The sequence below is a fragment of the Prionailurus viverrinus genome, chromosome B3, assembly GCF_022837055.1.
Source record: "Prionailurus viverrinus isolate Anna chromosome B3, UM_Priviv_1.0, whole genome shotgun sequence".
Taxonomy (NCBI): Eukaryota; Metazoa; Chordata; class Mammalia; order Carnivora; family Felidae; genus Prionailurus; species Prionailurus viverrinus.
This window is the reverse complement of record NC_062566.1, coordinates 106,247,643-106,264,967: the sequence shown is the minus strand read 5'-3', so window position 1 is coordinate 106,264,967 and position 17,325 is coordinate 106,247,643. Positions and strand designations below refer to the sequence as shown.

General features: G+C 41.5%; 1 protein-coding gene across 2 annotated transcripts in view; it reads left to right on the top strand.

Annotated features, from left to right (window-relative positions):
* ESR2 (estrogen receptor 2) overlaps nt 1-17,325 on the top strand; it is a 59,968-nt gene that overhangs the window by 35,371 nt on the left and 7,272 nt on the right. For both annotated transcript variants that reach the window (XM_047864652.1, XM_047864653.1), the window contains exon 6: nt 1,066-1,199. In XM_047864652.1, coding sequence (XP_047720608.1) covers nt 1,066-1,199 — 134 coding nt within the window. The remainder of the gene's footprint in view (nt 1-1,065; nt 1,200-17,325) is intronic.

The window sequence follows — 17,325 nt, the reverse complement described above, 5'->3', positions numbered from 1 at the left end:
TCCAGCCACCGCCATCACTGGAAACGTCCTGGCTTGGGGTTGGGGGGAGGAGGAGAGGAAACAGTCAGTTCTCTGAAGATCTCAGGTTCCCTTCAGGGGCTGCGTGGGAGACTAAGGATGAAACCCGCAGACACCCACCTCTGCCAGGCTCCCCTTCATCATGCTCTGCAGGTGTTAAGAGGCAAATGAAGTTTCATGGGAAAATCATCTAACTGCTTGTCAAGGGCTTCCAATGACTATGGCTGATGATAATAGAAGATTTTGGGGGGAGCAGTGAGGCAGAATAATGTGTGTCTGGCTGGAGTGAACTGAAGCTGGTATTTTCCAGATACAGTTCAAGTCACTTCCTTCAAAAGTATGCATATAAAAATTCATTTCTATGAATGTTCAAAAGAATTTTGATTATATGGTTTGACGTTTGTCTAAAACCCTTGCTTAAAAATAATCTTTGGCAAGTCAAAAATGTGCATATTTCCATTTCTACCTTCCTTTCCTGATTCTAATCTGTCTTCTCGCCTTGTGATTTCTTTGGCTTGTTTTCAAGTTACGTTAAATGTCTCTTAGTGGCCCCACCAGTTTCTTACATGACCTCCAGGAAGTGAGTTAAGCCCTCCCGTGTGAAGGATTGTTTCGGTATCATTCAGTCTTCCTCATTAGCCCTTCGGAGTCTTCTGATGGGATCACGGAAGGTCTCATTTTAGCAACGTGTGTCGTAACTAGGGCTGGTTGGCCGAGATGGTCTAGGAAGGAAAATGATCAACAGAAACGGCAATCTGTTAAGGAAACCTCTGGTGCGCAGGTAGAAGGAAAATGTATTTCTAATGCACACTTTTGTCTCAGTAGCATTCATTCAAATGTTTGCTGTCGGAATTTATAGAAGTTCCCTATCCTCTCTATGTGAAGATTATTCTAGTAATTTTATACCACTGGATGTGCTTTCATTACCGGTTTGTCAGGGTTAAAGGGTGTTCAAGATGAAATTTGAGGTTAACAAGAAAATACTCATTGCTTTTGCTGGTTGCCTAGTGCTGCATGTTTCTTAAATTTCCAAACAAACTTTTGTAGGGATGAGGGGAAATGTGTAGAAGGAATTCTGGAAATCTTCGACATGCTCTTGGCAACGACTTCAAGGTTCCGTGAGTTAAAACTCCAACACAAAGAGTATCTCTGTGTCAAGGCCATGGTCCTCCTCAACTCCAGTAAGTAGCCACACAGCTGGGCTGTGTTTTATGGGGGAGAGATGCTGTTTCTAGAACTAGCCTGGTGGGAAGAACAGTATCAAACTTCTTATTTTACTTAAAAAGGGAAAAATGGCTTCCTTTCTGACTTCTCTGTTTCATTTTCTAGGGATTGAAACAGTAGTTAACTTTTGGTAACTTGAATATGAATTATTCACTGGCTGAATTAGTGGCAGTAATTTAAAAAGTGGCTCAAGTTGGAAAAGAAAAAAAAGAACTTTAAAATACTTACTTTACAGCTTTGTTCATTGTTTATACAGGCATTTTACATGGTTGACCCGCATTTATATTTACTCTTTTGCTTTTACAGATTCATTCATTCATTGATTTCATTTATTCATTTGGTAAAGACATTGAAGATGTAGTCCTGCCTTCCAACAGCTCACAGTCTAGGGAGGGAGAGAGAGAAAACAAATTATGAAAAGCAGTGATCGGTGGTCTAATAGAGTAGGTACAGAGTGCTGTGGGAAACCAGGAGAGACACAGGAGTGGCTGCAGAAGGAAACACGGTTTGAGTGCGTCTTCCGGGACGGGCATACATTGGCGGGACAAGGGAAGCACTAGGAGGAATGAAAGGAGGGCCAGGAGCTGCAGGCTGTGCAGAGGAGCAGAGGGAGGTGCGTATGGTTGTGCAGGGTGGTACCGGAGATTACACTGCACGCCTTGGCCGAGAACTGCCCCTGGGGTGCCGAGCAGCCCTAGAAGAGGTCCAGGCAGGGCAGTATCACGGACAGAGAAGCGTTCTGTAGAGATCACTGTGGCTTCCATGTGGAGGACTGGCTGGAGAGGGGAGAGACAGAGGCAGGGGCCTACACAGAGTCATCAGGGACGATGAGAGCCTGAACGGACTTGCTGTGGAGGGGCCAGGGAGGAAGGGCCTGACTTGAAGGAAACATCGGGGTTCGAAGTGAGAAATGAGAGAGGCACTGAAGGTACATGGGTGTGGTGGTGTTGCTGCTCTTTTCTTATTATATAAGTAAAATGTGGTTCTTGTAAACATTCAAACAAAAGAAAAACATACAAGGAAGAAAAAAATCACCAGGAATCTCCCCCCGCCCCTGGGCAAGATAACCACCATAAGTTTGGAAACCAATCTTTAACAGCTCTCTGTAGATAGATAGATAGATAGATAGATAGGTAGGTAGGTAGATAGACAGACAGCTCTCGATAGATGTAGGTAGGTACATAGGTAGAGATGGGTAGGTAGATAGGTAGATAGATATGCGCACACACACACACATACACAGAGAGGGAGATACCCATGCACACACAGGCTTATATGTATGATTTTACATAAACAGCAGAGCATTTTATGTTAAAAATTATAAAGACTTTGAAAGAGGCCTACTTTCATCTAATTATTGGCTTGACCCTTCCAGCCCAACACCAACTAGCTAGTCTTAACAACCAGAGGATAGATTTTATACCTTCTTCTATCCTCTAATAATCTTTTAAAATAATACGTCCCCTCCAATATCCACATAGATAAGCTTTTCCCCCCTATTTCAACAAAGTTAGGGGGAACCTGGGTGGCTCAGCTGGTTGAGTGTCCAACTTTTGGTTTCGGCTTGGGTCATGATCCCAGGGTCGTGGGATCAAGCCCCACATGGGGCCCTGTGCTGAGTGTGGAGCCTGCTTGGGATTCTCTCTCTTTCTCCCTCTGCCCCTGCCCCTCTCCCCGGCTCACACTATCTCTCTCTCTCTCTCTCTCTCAAATTAAAAACAAAAACAAAAAACCTCACTTTAAAAAATTAGCATAATTTTAAAAGTTGGGATACCTATATATACAAATACTTCTCTGTGTCTTGCGTTTTTACTTTCCAAAATGCTGTGAAATACCTCCAGGTCAGCTAGGAGAGGTCTAACTCATTCTTTGAGTGAGGACATTGTCTGAATTGTTCAACCATTTCTTTGATGGGCCTTTACTTAATTACAGCTTTTTTTTTTTTTTTTTTTGCCATTATAAACATTGCTGCAGTAAATACAGTTGTGCTATTTTGTACACATTTCTAGGTTTTTATGTAGTGTTGACACTGTTTAGTTTACCACCTACCTGGTGTTTGGCCCAGCTCCTGTCCCTGGTATTGCTTGCTTTGCTTAGCTGTTTACTCTCGTTGGCTTATTTCTTTCTGAAATAATATGGGTATGCAAGTTTTTGTTGTTGTTGTTTTGTATATGCAAGTTTTAATCCTCCAACTGATGACTTACGGATACCTTCATTTGGGCATCATATGGGGCTTTGCTACCTAGATTTTATCCAATCTTACAACTTCATGCTGGAAACAATGGGAATCTCTGGGATTGTTTGATGCCACTTTATTTTAAATCATCCAAAGCAGCAGTTCCTGAAGCCAAAACTCAGTGCAGACCCTGTGGCCACCTTCTGGGCACCTGCACTCCTTCTGTGACCTACACTTTCCTGCATGTCTAACACCCCCACGTACTGTTGGCCACTGGCACTAGATCTGATGAGAGGGAAAGGGAGACATACAGAGCAGTGCTTCTTGAGCCTTGGCATGGAGCATGGAGATAGAGGGCTGGATCTGGGCAGGGAGAGTCAGTCCTGAGGGAGGGGAAGGGGGGAAATGAAGAAGGAGATATAGAGACCCCGAAGACAACCTTTATGTACTTCCCAGTTGGGTTTCAATCTGGCCCTACCTGCCTAGCAGGGCATTTCCCCTACACCCAGTGCACTCTCCACCCCAGTTCCAGAAAACAGTTTGTGAATAGAAATGGTCAACTGTTGGACGAATGAAAATTGTAGAGAAAGCCAAAGAAGACTCCTAAATGCTCTGGCGCTTCTGGCAACTTCTTGACATTTGTACCATTCACCTTTTACAACATAATACGAGGCTTACATCAGCGATTAAGGTGATGTGTGTATGGAGTACGTCCCACTGAGATCTTTGAAATTGATCGTGGAAGAAAATGGACTTTTCCTGATCTCTTTGAATCCACCTACAGACCTTACCTCACACGTGTGCTGCGATTTCTGTCTTCGTTGCTTGAAAAGTTCATTCCCATCTTGGCACAGGAGGATCATCAAGTGCTAGATTATGGGGCTTCTCTTACTTTTGGAAATAATTTAGAGCTCCTTTCTGTGAAGCAAAGTGCTCCTTGCAAAGCCATGTGCTTCTTGTTACACCACTTTGCAGTAGGAAAGCCTTCTGTTTGGCAAGGCTTCTTACTGTCAGTTTAGCCTCCGAGACATCATATTGTGTTGTTGTGAAAGCTAGAAGTATCATCTGTGCAAATGGGAACGACCAAGGCTACAGCGTCCCTCCTGCAGCATCTGACAGAACTGCCATCATAAAATTACAGAGGGTGAGTCAGGCGTGTGACGTAATTACCATTTGTGGTGGTAAATTGAGTAGAATTTGTTTACACTCAATCTATATTTAGGAAATCTTCTTTTAACAAAGTTCCTTTCTCCCTTGGTAGTCAAAACAGTTGTCAAATGCATTTAGGAAAACGGGATTCTGTTTCTCCTGGGAAATTTCCATTGTCAGGAGAGAGGGGTCTTTTGTGTGCTAGATTTTAAGCATTTGAAGGTATAGGCTTTTGCTGTTGTTGTTTTGGATTATTTGTAGCGTTACATTAAAAATGGGGACAGAATCTACTTTCCCACCTTAAATTTTAAAAAAGAAAAAGAAAAACTGGAGAATATACAAAATAGACCTTGGACATTGGACAACAGACCACACAGGACAGTGATCCCCAAGAGAAGGGACACAAATGAAATGAACTCTTGGATCACCCAGTTTACTATCTAGAGCCAACTACCAGGTTCTATAGGGAGAGGTAACCCAAATAGACACCGGTGGTCTCCCTGCACAGGGAGGACAGAGTCATGAATTTGAGGAGGTCAAGGCAGCTGGGATTTGCAGGGGAGGAGACTACTGGAGAGAAAGAGCTGGGTGCATAGGCTTTGGAGATCTGTAGCGGGTGACCTTCAAGTTTTCATCTGAGCATTAACCTCATGCTTATGAGGATACTAACCAAGGACAGGGAAAGAGCCATCAGAAAGGAGCAGACAGAAAATCCCTAGCATTTACACAGGGGCTGGAATAGTTCATGTGCTCACCACCCAGCAGGAAAACACTGTAATATACTGGACATTGGGTGTAGTATCCAAAAAGGTATTGCATTGGTAGTGAGGTGAACTTAGCCCTAGACTTAAAGGCTGCTCTGATCCTACCAAACAAAATTTAAAAGCACGCCTGAAGGATGAAATTTATTGTCAAGTAATGTAACTGCATCACAGAACAAAGTTCAAGAATATTTAAAAGAATCCAAGAATATCCAATACCCAACCAGGTAAAGTTCACAATGTCTTATAACCAGTCAAAAGTTAGCAAGCATGCAAAGAAGCAGAAAACATGACCTATAATAAGGAGAAAAACCAAGAAACTGGAAAAGACCCCAAAATGATACAGATGATAGAATTCGTAGGCAAGAACATTAAAACAATAGTTTAGTAACAATAATTACTATAACTATTTTCCAAACGTCTAAGAGGTAGAGGAAAGCATGAGCAGATTTAGAGGAGACATGGAAAATATGAAATACACACAAATTGAATTTCTAAATGTGAAATTTATAGCTATATGGGATTTATATCTGTGTTGGGAAGTGGAAGAGGGACAGTAAAATATCCTGCAGACTGAGAAAGCACTTTGAGACCAAACAAACAATGCAAACCACTCCACACTGTTTATATGGTTTTATTTAAAGATTAAACAAGTTTCTTTCACAATGGTAAATGGGTATATTTGTCAAGAAGACATAAAAATGCTAAACATTTATGCATTAAAAAGAGGATGTCAAAATATCTGAGCAAAATCTGATAGAACTGCAGGGAGAAATGGACAAATCTCTTGTTATAGTTGGAAATTTTAATGTCCCTCTGTTAGTTCGATCAATACAGAACAAGTAGACAGAAAATCAGTAAATATAGAGACTTGAACAATATCGTTAACCAACTTGACCTATTTGACATGTATAGAACCCTCTACCCAACAACAGTAGAAAATATGTTCTTTTCAAGTATTCATGAAATATTTACCAGGATAGACCATATTCTGAGTTATAATACAAGTCTCAATATGTTAAAAAGGATTTAAGTCATACAAAGGATTTTCTTTGATAGAGTGAAACTAAATTAGAAACTGCTAATAAAAAGGTCTTGGAAAATTTCCAAACATTTGGAAACCAGATAACATACATCTAAATAACCCATGGATCACAGACAAAAATCACAAGCAATACTAGAAAATATTATGAACTAACTTACAATGAAAATACATTGTAGCAGAATTTGTGGGTTGCAGCTAAAGCCATAGTTTGAGGGAGATTTATAGCACTCAAGACCCATAGTAAAGTAAAAGCAAGGTCTCAGATTAATGACCTTAGCTTCCAACCTTAAGCAACTAGGAAAAACAAAGCAAATGAAACTCCAAGTAAGCCAAAGAAAACAAATGATAAGGATTAGAGTGGAAATCAATGGGACAGAAAAAAGGAAAGCAATCGATATCAAGGAAACCAAAAGCTGATTTTTTTGAGAACAATAAAATTGTTAAGCCTCTAGGCAGACTGATTAGAATAAAGGAAAGAAGGCACAAATTACCAATATCAGGAGCGAGAGAGGTGACATTACTGGTGACATTATTATTCTGCAGATATTAAAAAGAATAATGAGGTCATATTATGAACAACTTTATGCCAATACATTTGAATATTTAGATGAAATGGAAAAATTCCTTAAAAGACAGAAATTACTCAAGAAGAAATTTTAAAATGCTGAGTAGCCATATATTTATTAAGGAAGTTGAATTTGTAGTTAAAAACTTTCCCATAATGAAAACTCCAGGCCCAGATGGCTTTTCTGGGAGAATGCTACCAAACATTTAAGGAATTAATAATCCCAGATTTGTACACACTTTGTTTTTTACTTTTTTAATGTTTAATTTTTTTTTAAATTCCAGTATAGTTAACATACAATATTATGTTAGTTTCAGGTGTACAATATACTGACTCAGCAATTCTGTACATTACTCAGTGTTCATCACTGAGCACTGAGTGAACAAGTGAACTGATGACAAGTGAACTCCTTAGTCCCCATCACCTGTTCCTCCACTCGCCTCCCCCATGGTAACCATCAGTTTTCTATATTTAAGAGTTGTTTCTTAGTTTCTCTCTCTTTTTCCTTTGTTCATTTGTTTTGTTTCTTAAATTCCATATATAAGTGAAACATATGCTATTCTGACTGACTGACTGACTGACTTATTTCACTTAGCATTATATTCTCTGGCTCCATTTATGTTACTGCAAATGGCAAGATTTCATTCTTTTTATGGCTGAGTAATATTCCTGTGTGTGTGTGTGTGTGTATGTGTGTGTGCGTGCGCACGTGCGTGCTTGCGCTTTATCCATTCATCTTTTGATGGACACATGGGCTTCTTCCATAATTTAGCTATTGTAAATACTGCAATAAACATAGGGGTGCATGTATCCCTTTGAATTAGTATTTTTGTATTCTTTGGGTAATTATTCAGTAGTGCAATTACTGGATCATGGGGTGGTTCTGTTTTTAACTTTTTCAGGAACCTCTCTATTGTTTTCTACAGTGGCTGCAACAGTTTACATTCTCACCAACAATGCCTAAGGGTTCCTTTTTCTTTACATCCTTGCCAACACCTGTTGTTTCTTGTGTTGTTGATTTTAGCCATTCTGGCAGATGTGAGGTAGTATCTCATTGTAGTTTTGATTTGCATTTGCCTGCTGATAAGTGATGATGAGCATCTTTTCACAGGGTCTGTTGGCCATCTAGATGTCTTCTTTGGAAAAAATTCTGCTCATGTCTTCTGCCCATTTTTAAATTGGATTGTTTGGTTTTTGCTGTTGAGTTGTATAAGTTCTTTATAGATTTTGGATATTAACCCTTTGCTGGGTATGTCGTTTGCAAATATCTTCTCTCATTCAATAGGTTGCCTTTTTAGTTTTGTTGATTATTTCCTTTGCTGTCAGAGGTTTTTATTTTGATGTAGTCCCAATAGTTTACTTTTACTTTTGCCCATTGCTTCAGGAGACATATCTAGAAGGATGTTGCTACAGCCAGTGTTAGAAAAATTACTGCCTGTGCTCTCTTCTAGGATTTTTATGGTTTCGTGTCTCACATTTAGGCCTTTAATCCATTTTGAGTTTATTTTTGTGTATGGTATAAGAAAATGGTCCAGTTTCATTCTTTTCCATGTAGTTGTCCAGTTTTCCCAACACTATTTATTGAAGAGAGTATCTTTTTCCCATTGTACATTCATTCCTCCTTTGTCAAAGATTAATTGACCATTTAACTGTGGATTTATTTCTGGGTTTTCTAAATTTTTTTTTTAACGTTTATTTATTTTTGAGACAGAGAGAGACAGAGCATGAACAGGGGAGGGTCAGAGAGAGGGAGACACAGAATCGGAAACAGGCTCCAGGCTCTGAGCTGTCAGCACAGAGCCCGACGCGGGGCTCGAACTCACGGACCGCGAGATCATGACCTGAGCCGAAGTCGGCCGCTTAACCGACTGAGCCACCCAGACGCCCCTATTTCTGGGTTTTCTATTCTGTTCCATTGATCTATGTGTCTGTTTTTGTGCCAGTACCATACTGTTTTTGATTATTACAAATTTGTAATATAATGTAAAGTCTGGGATTGTGATACCTCTAGTTTTGTTCTTCTTTTTCTTTTTTTCTAATTTAAAAAAATTTAATGTTTATTCACTTTTGAGAGACAGAGCATGAGCAGGGGAGGGGCAGTGAGAGAGAGAGAGAGAGAGAGAGAGAGGGAGAGAGGGAGACACAGAATCTAAAGCAGGCTCCAGGCTCTGAGCTGTCAGCACAGAGCCTGATGCGGGGCTCGAACCCACAAACTGCGAGATCATGACCCAAGCTGAAGTCGGACACTCAACCGACTGAGCCACCCAAGCACCCCTTGTTCTTCTTTTTCAAGATTGCTTTGGCAGGGCACCTGGGTGGCTCAGTTGGTAAGATCTGACTTTGGCTTAGGTTGGAAAGATAACATGCTAATTGATGTAGACAATCCCAAGGGGTCTACAAAAAAAAAAAAAATGGGTTTATTAAGGTTGTAGGATAAAAGGATAATATATATAAATCAATTGTATTTCTACATAGTAGCAATTAACAAATGATAATTGAAATTAAACTCTATTATTTGTATAGCATTACAAATTATTAAACTTAGGGATAAATTTGACAGAAGGTTTGAGACTGAAAACTCAAAACATTTCTGAGAGAAATTAAATAAATTGTAAATAAATGGAGAGATATGTTAATGGCCTAGCAGATTCAATATTGTTAAGATGTCAGTGCTCCCCTCAAAATCATCTATAGATTCAATTTGGTCCCAATAAAAATCTCAGCAGGCTTTTTTTGGTAGAAATTGACAAACAGATTCTTAAATTCGTAGGGAAATGTAATGAACCTAGAACAGACAAAAGAACTTTGAAAAAGAACTAAGTTGGAAGACTCATACTGGTGGACTTCGAGATTTATTCTAAAGCCACAGGAATGAAAACAACATGTATTGACATCAAAATAGATCGCTGAAACAGAATAGAGTCCAGAAATAGACCTATACAATAAGCAATTTTTAACAAAGGTGTCAAGGTAAATAGGGAAAGAATGATCTTCCCACTAGATGGTGCTTGAACTAAAATAGGCAAATTTTGAATGGATACCTCATCAAAGAAGATATGCTGCTGGCAAATAATTACATGCAATGGTGCTAAAATTATTCATCAGAGAAATCTAAATTAAAACACAATGAGGGGCGCCTGGGTGGCTCAGTCGGTTGAGCGTCCGACTTCGGCTCAGGTCACGATCTCGTGGTCCGTGAGTTCGAGCCCCGTGTCGGGCTCTGGGCTGATGGCTCAGAGCCTGGAGCCTGCTTCCGATTCTGTGTCTCCCTCTCTCTCTGCCCCTCCCCCGTTCATGCTCTATCTCTCTCTGTCTCAAAAATAAATAAACGTTAAAAAAAAAATTAAAAAAAAAATTAAAACACAATGAGAAACCACTCCATACCCAATAGATTGGCTAAAATTAAAGGGACTGACCATATCAAGGGTTTGTGAGAATGTGGAATAAGAACTCTCACTGCACTACTGGGGAGGATATAAACTGGTACAACTACTTTTATTTACTTATTTTGGTGCAGCTACTCTTGAAACCTGATTGGCATTTTCTTAAATAGTTAAGCATACATGTACCAGGTTACCCATTCATCCCACTTCTTGGTATTTACCGAAGAGAGATGAAAGCATATGTTCATACAAAAACTTGTATGCAAATGTTATAGCAACTTTATTTGTAATAACGCTAAACAGGTAACAACCCAAATGACCACCAACAGATGAAAGGATAAACAAATGTGATATATCCTTAGAGTAGAATACTGCTCAGCAGTAAAAAGCATTGAACTACTGATAGATATATGCAGCATTATGAACCTTAAAATAATGGTGCTGAATGAAAGAAGATAGACCAAAAAGCATACATACTAGAAGACCTCATGTATATAAATTTCAGAAAAAGCAAGCTAATCTATAGTAGCAACAGATCTGTAGTTGCCGGGGGATGGGATGGGGGTTGGGGAAGGTGGAGGGATAGATTACTTAGGGACACGAGGGAACTTTTGAGGGTGATGAATGTGTTCATTATCTTGATTGTGGATTATGCTTTTAATGGTGTGTGTATGTGTGTGTGTGTGTATGTATATATATATGTACATATGTCAAAACTAATCAAATTGTACACAGTAAGTGTGTGCAGGTTATTGCATATCAGTTATACTTCAACAAATCTGTAAACAATGTAATTAAAACAGAAAAAGAAAGACGAAGAGGGCAAAAATTGTAGCCTGAATGGAAAAGACATACTGCGCAGCAGCGACCGTATCCAGTACAGGAGGGAGACCCTCGGGATGAGGGTCAGGAAAAGAGAAATGGAGTAGGTTTCTTCAAGTCCAAAGGCTGGGGATGTTCTCTGTCCCATATTGGGAGAGCAGAGTCTCTGAGGGCTGCTACTCTGAGGGTTGCTGTCAGCTTCCCTTGTGTGCTAGGTAAGCATTGGGCTGTCTGGAGGTAGTCTCCTGCGTAAGTGACGAGCTCAAGTTGGGATGACATCATTCAGTCAGGTCTGAATTGGTATCAGCATGCTAGGTGGCCAGGTCAGGGTTTGTTAGTAGTCATATGTATGTATACGTATGTATGTGTTTATATCTGACTTTTTTACAGCCAAGACAGTGTTTTTAACGGAACCATGAGGTATAGTTAATATACAATAAACTGTACATGTTTAAAGCATACAATTTTATGCATTTGGGCAATCATATACGCCCCTGAAAGTGTCACCACAGTTAAGATAGTGAACATATCTATTACACTCAGAAGTTTCCTTGTGCCCCTTCCGAATTTCCCCCTTCTTCATTTCTTCCCCCTGTCCAATCCCATGCAACCCCCCAATACAATTTCTGTCACTATAAGACATAGTCAACATAAAATGGCACAGATTAGTTTGCATTTTATAAAACTTGATATAAAATGTATTTGGGGGTGACCAACTATTTAGATGTACCTGAGACTGAGGAGTTTCCTGGGATGCAGGACCCTCAGTCATGCTAACAGGTGTGTAATGGCATATATTTGTGGTTTCTTTGGTTTTTTCCTATAACTAATGATGTGAATTTTTTCGTATGCTGCTTTGTAATATCTGTATCTTCTTTGGGGAAGTATTTGTTAAAATAGTCCATTTTTAACGGGATATTTGTTTTCCTTTTTTTTTTTTTGAGGTACAGTTGACATACAATATTAGTCTCAAAATTTTTTTAACATTCAGCTTTGAGAGACAGAGCAGAACTGTGAGTGGGGGAGGGGCAGAGAGGGAGACACAGAATCTGTAGCAGGCTCCAGGCTCTGAGCTGTCAGCACAGAGCCCCACGCAGGGCTTGAACTCATGAACCATCAAATCATGACCTGAAGTCGGACACTTAACCAACTGAGCCCCCCAAGTGCCCCTGTATTAGTTTCGGATGTAGGTAGTTATGTTTAAAAATTTTTTTTTTCAACGTTTATTTATTTTTGGGACAGAGAGAGACAGAGCATGAATGGGGGAGGGGCAGAGAGAGAGGGAGACACAGAATTGGAAACAGGCTCCAGGCTCTGAGCCATCAGCCCAGAGCCCGACGCGGGGCTCGAACTCACGGACCGCGAGATTGTGACCTGGCTGAAGTCGGACGCTTAACCGACTGCGCCACCCAGGCGCCCCGGTAGTTATGTTTTAAATAGCTGCATACTTCTGTGTTATTTATCTCTATTTATTTATTTACATATATATATATATTTATTTACTTACTTACTTTCTGGGTTATTTATCTCTTCTAATAATGGACATAATATAGAATGAATATTAACTTTATTATCCAATTCAATTTCAGTTTAGTAAATGTTTATTTGGTTTCAGGTATGTGCCAATGACTTCTAAATAGTAAAAATGTCAAAGTGAACTAGATACATGTGTTTGGTCTAGAATAGCGATATACACTGAAACAGGTAATCAGGGGTCTGGTCCTTGCTAGGCTTTAGTAGCAGAAGAGTATCGTCCTTGCTACAGGGAGAGGGATAGAGAAAGGACATCACCTTTTTTTTTTTTTTTAATTTTTTTTTCAACGTTTTTATTTTTATTTTTGGGACAGAGAGAGACAGAGCATGAACGGGGGAGGGGCAGAGAGAGAGGGAGACACAGAATCGGAGAGAGGCTCCAGGCTCTGAGCCATCAGCCCAGAGCCCGACGCGGGGCTCGAACTCACGGACCGCGAGATCGTGACCTGGCTGAAGTCGGACGCTTAACCGACTGTGCCACCCAGGCGCCCCAGGGACATCACCATTTTGATTCCTCTCTCAGCACATCCTCTTACACACAACCTAGGATGTGAGGGGCACTTGGCATAACTTTATTATTCTCAGCCTTTGATGCGGCTTCTGAAACTTGGCTTCTAAAATTTGGAGATCACAGAAAACACTGCATTTAACAGCCTGTTACAACGTTTGCTAAAATGTTTTAGAACTCAAAAGTGTTATACAAGTGTTGTAGTTAACATAACAACATATCCAAATTAAGAGTGGTGGGACCAGCCATCTTGTCATCCAGAAACCTGAAGACTGAATACGTTTTCCCCTGGATAGAATCAAGGGTACTGAATGTAGGACATGGAGTCGGATCAGTCTGCAAATAGTCTTTAAAAATATTTAAAATTAGGAAGAGGTCTGTGTTTTTAGATTTTTTTTAATGTTTGTTTTTGAGAGTGACAGAGCATGAGCAGGGGAGGGGCAGAGAGAGAGGGAGCCTCCGAAGCACGCTCTGGGCTCTGAGCTGTCAGCACAGAGCCCATTGTGGGGCTTGAGCCCACAAACCATGAGATCGTGACCTGAGCTGAAGTCGAATGCTCAACCGACTGAGCCACCCAGGAGCCCCTGGAAGAGGTCCATTTGTCCAAGCAGTTTTAAGACTTAAAAAGGATGAAACTTTTTGTTCAATGAAAGAAATAGAGGGTTAGAACCAGGCAATGCTCTTTGCCATTAAGAAGATGACGGAGACAACAACTCAAGCCCTGGTTCACTCTGAGTTTTGGGGAGAGCTCCCGTGAGGCAGGTGGGTGGAAGGCAGAGGCACAAAAGGATACACAGAAGGATGCTGAAGAGGCCAGACGGGGCCTTTTCTATTGATGGACTGTGGGAGCAAAGCATTGTGAACATCAGCGTGCTGGTTTCCTATCACGGGCCTTTCTCAAACACTGGCCTGTTCTCGTGGTGCTGGGGTAGGAGGTGGTGATAAAGGGATGGGTCATGGCTAGAGCTTCCTTACCTTAAAGCAAAGAGGCAAACACCACATATACCTCCCCAAAGCACATTTTTCCTTTGGCTAGTATTCTGGGATTTTTATTAAACACTTAAGATTTTCTGATTTATTTGCCTTCAGTCAAGGAGAGCTTATATCTTCATCCTTTGAACGTAGGATGTGGCAGATCTTGGGGAGTCTCCCCCCCCCCCCCCCCCCCGCCTCGGTGTACTGCTCAGAATGTCATCAGGTAGGTTAGTGAGAGGAACACACAGCTGTTCCCAGGTGATAAAGAGGAGAGGAGATTATGTCTTTGTTTTTATTTTACTTTCTTTGGTATGTGTGGGGCATGGTGCCAAGATCTTGTCTTCTTTAGTTTCATGTAAAGTAATTAAACTGTGTTCTAAAATGAATCCTGACGTTTTTTAAATACTTTTTTTAAACAATTTTTTTTACTAACTGATTTGTTTTACTACTTTTTTTAAAACATTTTTTTTTTTACTGTTTATTTATTTTTGAGAGAGAGACACACACACACACACACACACACACACACACACACACAGAGTGCGAGCGGGCGAGGGGCAGAGAGAGAGGGAGACCCAGAATCTGAAGCAGGTTCCAGGCTCTGAGCTGTCAGCACAGAGCCCGACGTGGGGCTCGAACCCACGCACTGTGAGATCATGACCTGAGTCAAAGATGCGCAACTGGCTGAGCCACCCAGGCACCCCAACTGATGTTTTTACTTTTGGCTGGTAGAAGAGCTTAAGTTTTTTCCCTGTTTGGGTGGTGAGCATCCCAGAGGTGAGGGCTTTGTGTCCCATCTCCTGCCTCTGCCACAGCCTGCCAGTTAGCAATTACTCTGTAAGTACACGCTTGGTGAGCCCCGGGGTGTGTGAATGCCCAAGTGCAGGCTTGGCACTGCTGACCAACGAGGCAGCAAAATGGGTATTTTTCGGCTAAATTCCTTCCCAGGATGATCTTATATAGGTTAATCTTTCTGCATATAAAAACTTTCCCTGTATCTAAAATTGATACAGTCCTCACAAAACCTAACTGACTCCCGTCCCCAAACTCCTTGCTGGTGATGACAGTGATGGCCCGGTAGGAAGCTGCACTGCCCCCACAGCCTCTAGAAGACCCAGGGCTTGCCTCTGGCAACGACTACTCCTTTGTGAAGAGGGATTCACCTACTAGACAATTCACCCATTTAAAGTATACAATTCAGTGGATTTTAGTGTGTCCATAGACTTATGCACCACCCATCATCACAACCAATTTTAGTCATCCCTCCCTAATTTCTCTTCCACCTTTACTCCTAGGCAGCCACCCCCGTGTATAGATATGCCTGTACTGGACACGTCCTATAAATGGAACCATACAAATTGTGGTCCTTTGTAACTGGCTTCTTTCACTTGGCATAAGGTTTTCAAGGTTCATCCATGTTGTAGCATGAATGAGTCTTTTGTTCTTTTTTATGGCTGAGTAATACTCCATTGTATGGACACACCCCATTTTGTTTATCCATTTATTAATGGGCACTAGATTTGTTTCCACTTTTAGGCTATCATGAGTAATGGTGCTGTGAATACTAAATGGTGCTGTGTATACTTAGCTGAGGAGTTATTTTTATTTTTTCACTTTGTCACTTTGGACCAACACACGTCCTTTTAGAATCCAAAAACATATTTCTGACAGCAGAAATCCATGGAGCACACATCCTGTAGAAGAATGGACTGAAGGGTAGTTTAGAGAAAGCACTTGTTAATGCAGCTGGGGTCAATTTTAGGGGAAGTAAGTTTAATGAGATTAATAATTTTCTGTGTGTATCCCTAAAATATGCATTAACCTGCATTTTTATCATTTCAGTTATGATGGTGTGATTGGCTAACCTGATGTAAAAATCTGAACCTATGTACATTCAGCTTAATTCTTCCCTTTATGAGTATTCATTCCATGCCAGTCTTTGCACTAGGGTGATGAGGATATAATGATAAGCAGACAGGGTCTGTGCTCTCGAAGTGCTTATGTCCAGTGTCTCTGAGGGTGGAAGGGTGGCCATGGGTGTGTATAAGGAAATCCGGGATGTGGGACAACATGGTGCTGTCTGCACTGTCAGAACTTCAGAGGAGAACCAGAGTAGACTTAGGGTGGGATAGTAGGGAGGTCAGGAGAGCATCCAGAAGGAAGTTCACAGCCAGGCTGGGATCTAAAGGAGGAGTGGATGTCAATAAGCAAAAGAGGGAGGGTGGAGAGGAGGAGAGGGAGAGCGAGCGAGTTCCTAAGCAGAAAGTTGGGCGTGTTCTTTGCATCACCTGCTCTGGAGTTAAAAGGGTTCAAGGTGAGGTGCGGTGGGAGATGAGGGTGAAAAGAGAAGAGAGTGGCCTGGTACCCTTGAAAGCTGCGTCAGGTGGTTTGGACTCTGACCCAAGAGCTGGGAAGTCATGAAAGGGAGCCACATGAGCGGGTCTGCATTTTGGTGGCTCGGAAGGGGCACGTTGGGCCAAGGGTGGGACCTGTTTCCCTTGCGGTGTGAGGGCAGGTCACCTGCTGTGGGGCTCAGTCAGAGTTTTGAGGATATGGGGGGATTCAGGAAGAGTCACTGTGGAGAATGAGGTGAGCCTGTGAGTTAGAGAAGCAGTTCTGGGTTACTGTAAAAAGATGAATATTTTAAGCCTACATCGTCAGACATTGTGGAGGGACAGGCCCCAGGGGTGTGGTGAAGCATTACGCTTGCATAATTGTGGTTCAAGATGTCCCTTGCCTCCACTGAACTGTGTGGAACTGAGCTACCTTAATTGAACTAAAAATACCAATTAAAAAAAAAAAGAATGGAAAGTGCCCAAATTCCATGGATGATGGCGTGCTGGTCCTCATTATCCTTTTAGCACACAGCCGGCAGGTCCCTGGTTGGTTCCACAGAGTTGCCATTTATTCTTACTTTGAAACCGAAAGCCTGGAAGAGAAGCTAATTATTTCCCTGCTTTCAGGGATGCAGGAGGCAGGATTGGTGGTGGGGTGTGGGGGCAAGAGGATTTACCTGAGCCGTTATTTTGCAAATACTGGGAGGCCACAGTATCTCAGATCCTAGAGTCAGAGGGGGATTAAACACCGGGCAGGGTAGGATGAGGTGGGGGGTGGGGAACAGCCTACTTCGAGGATGGCTTTGGGGGTCTCAGGAGTCATGTGCCTG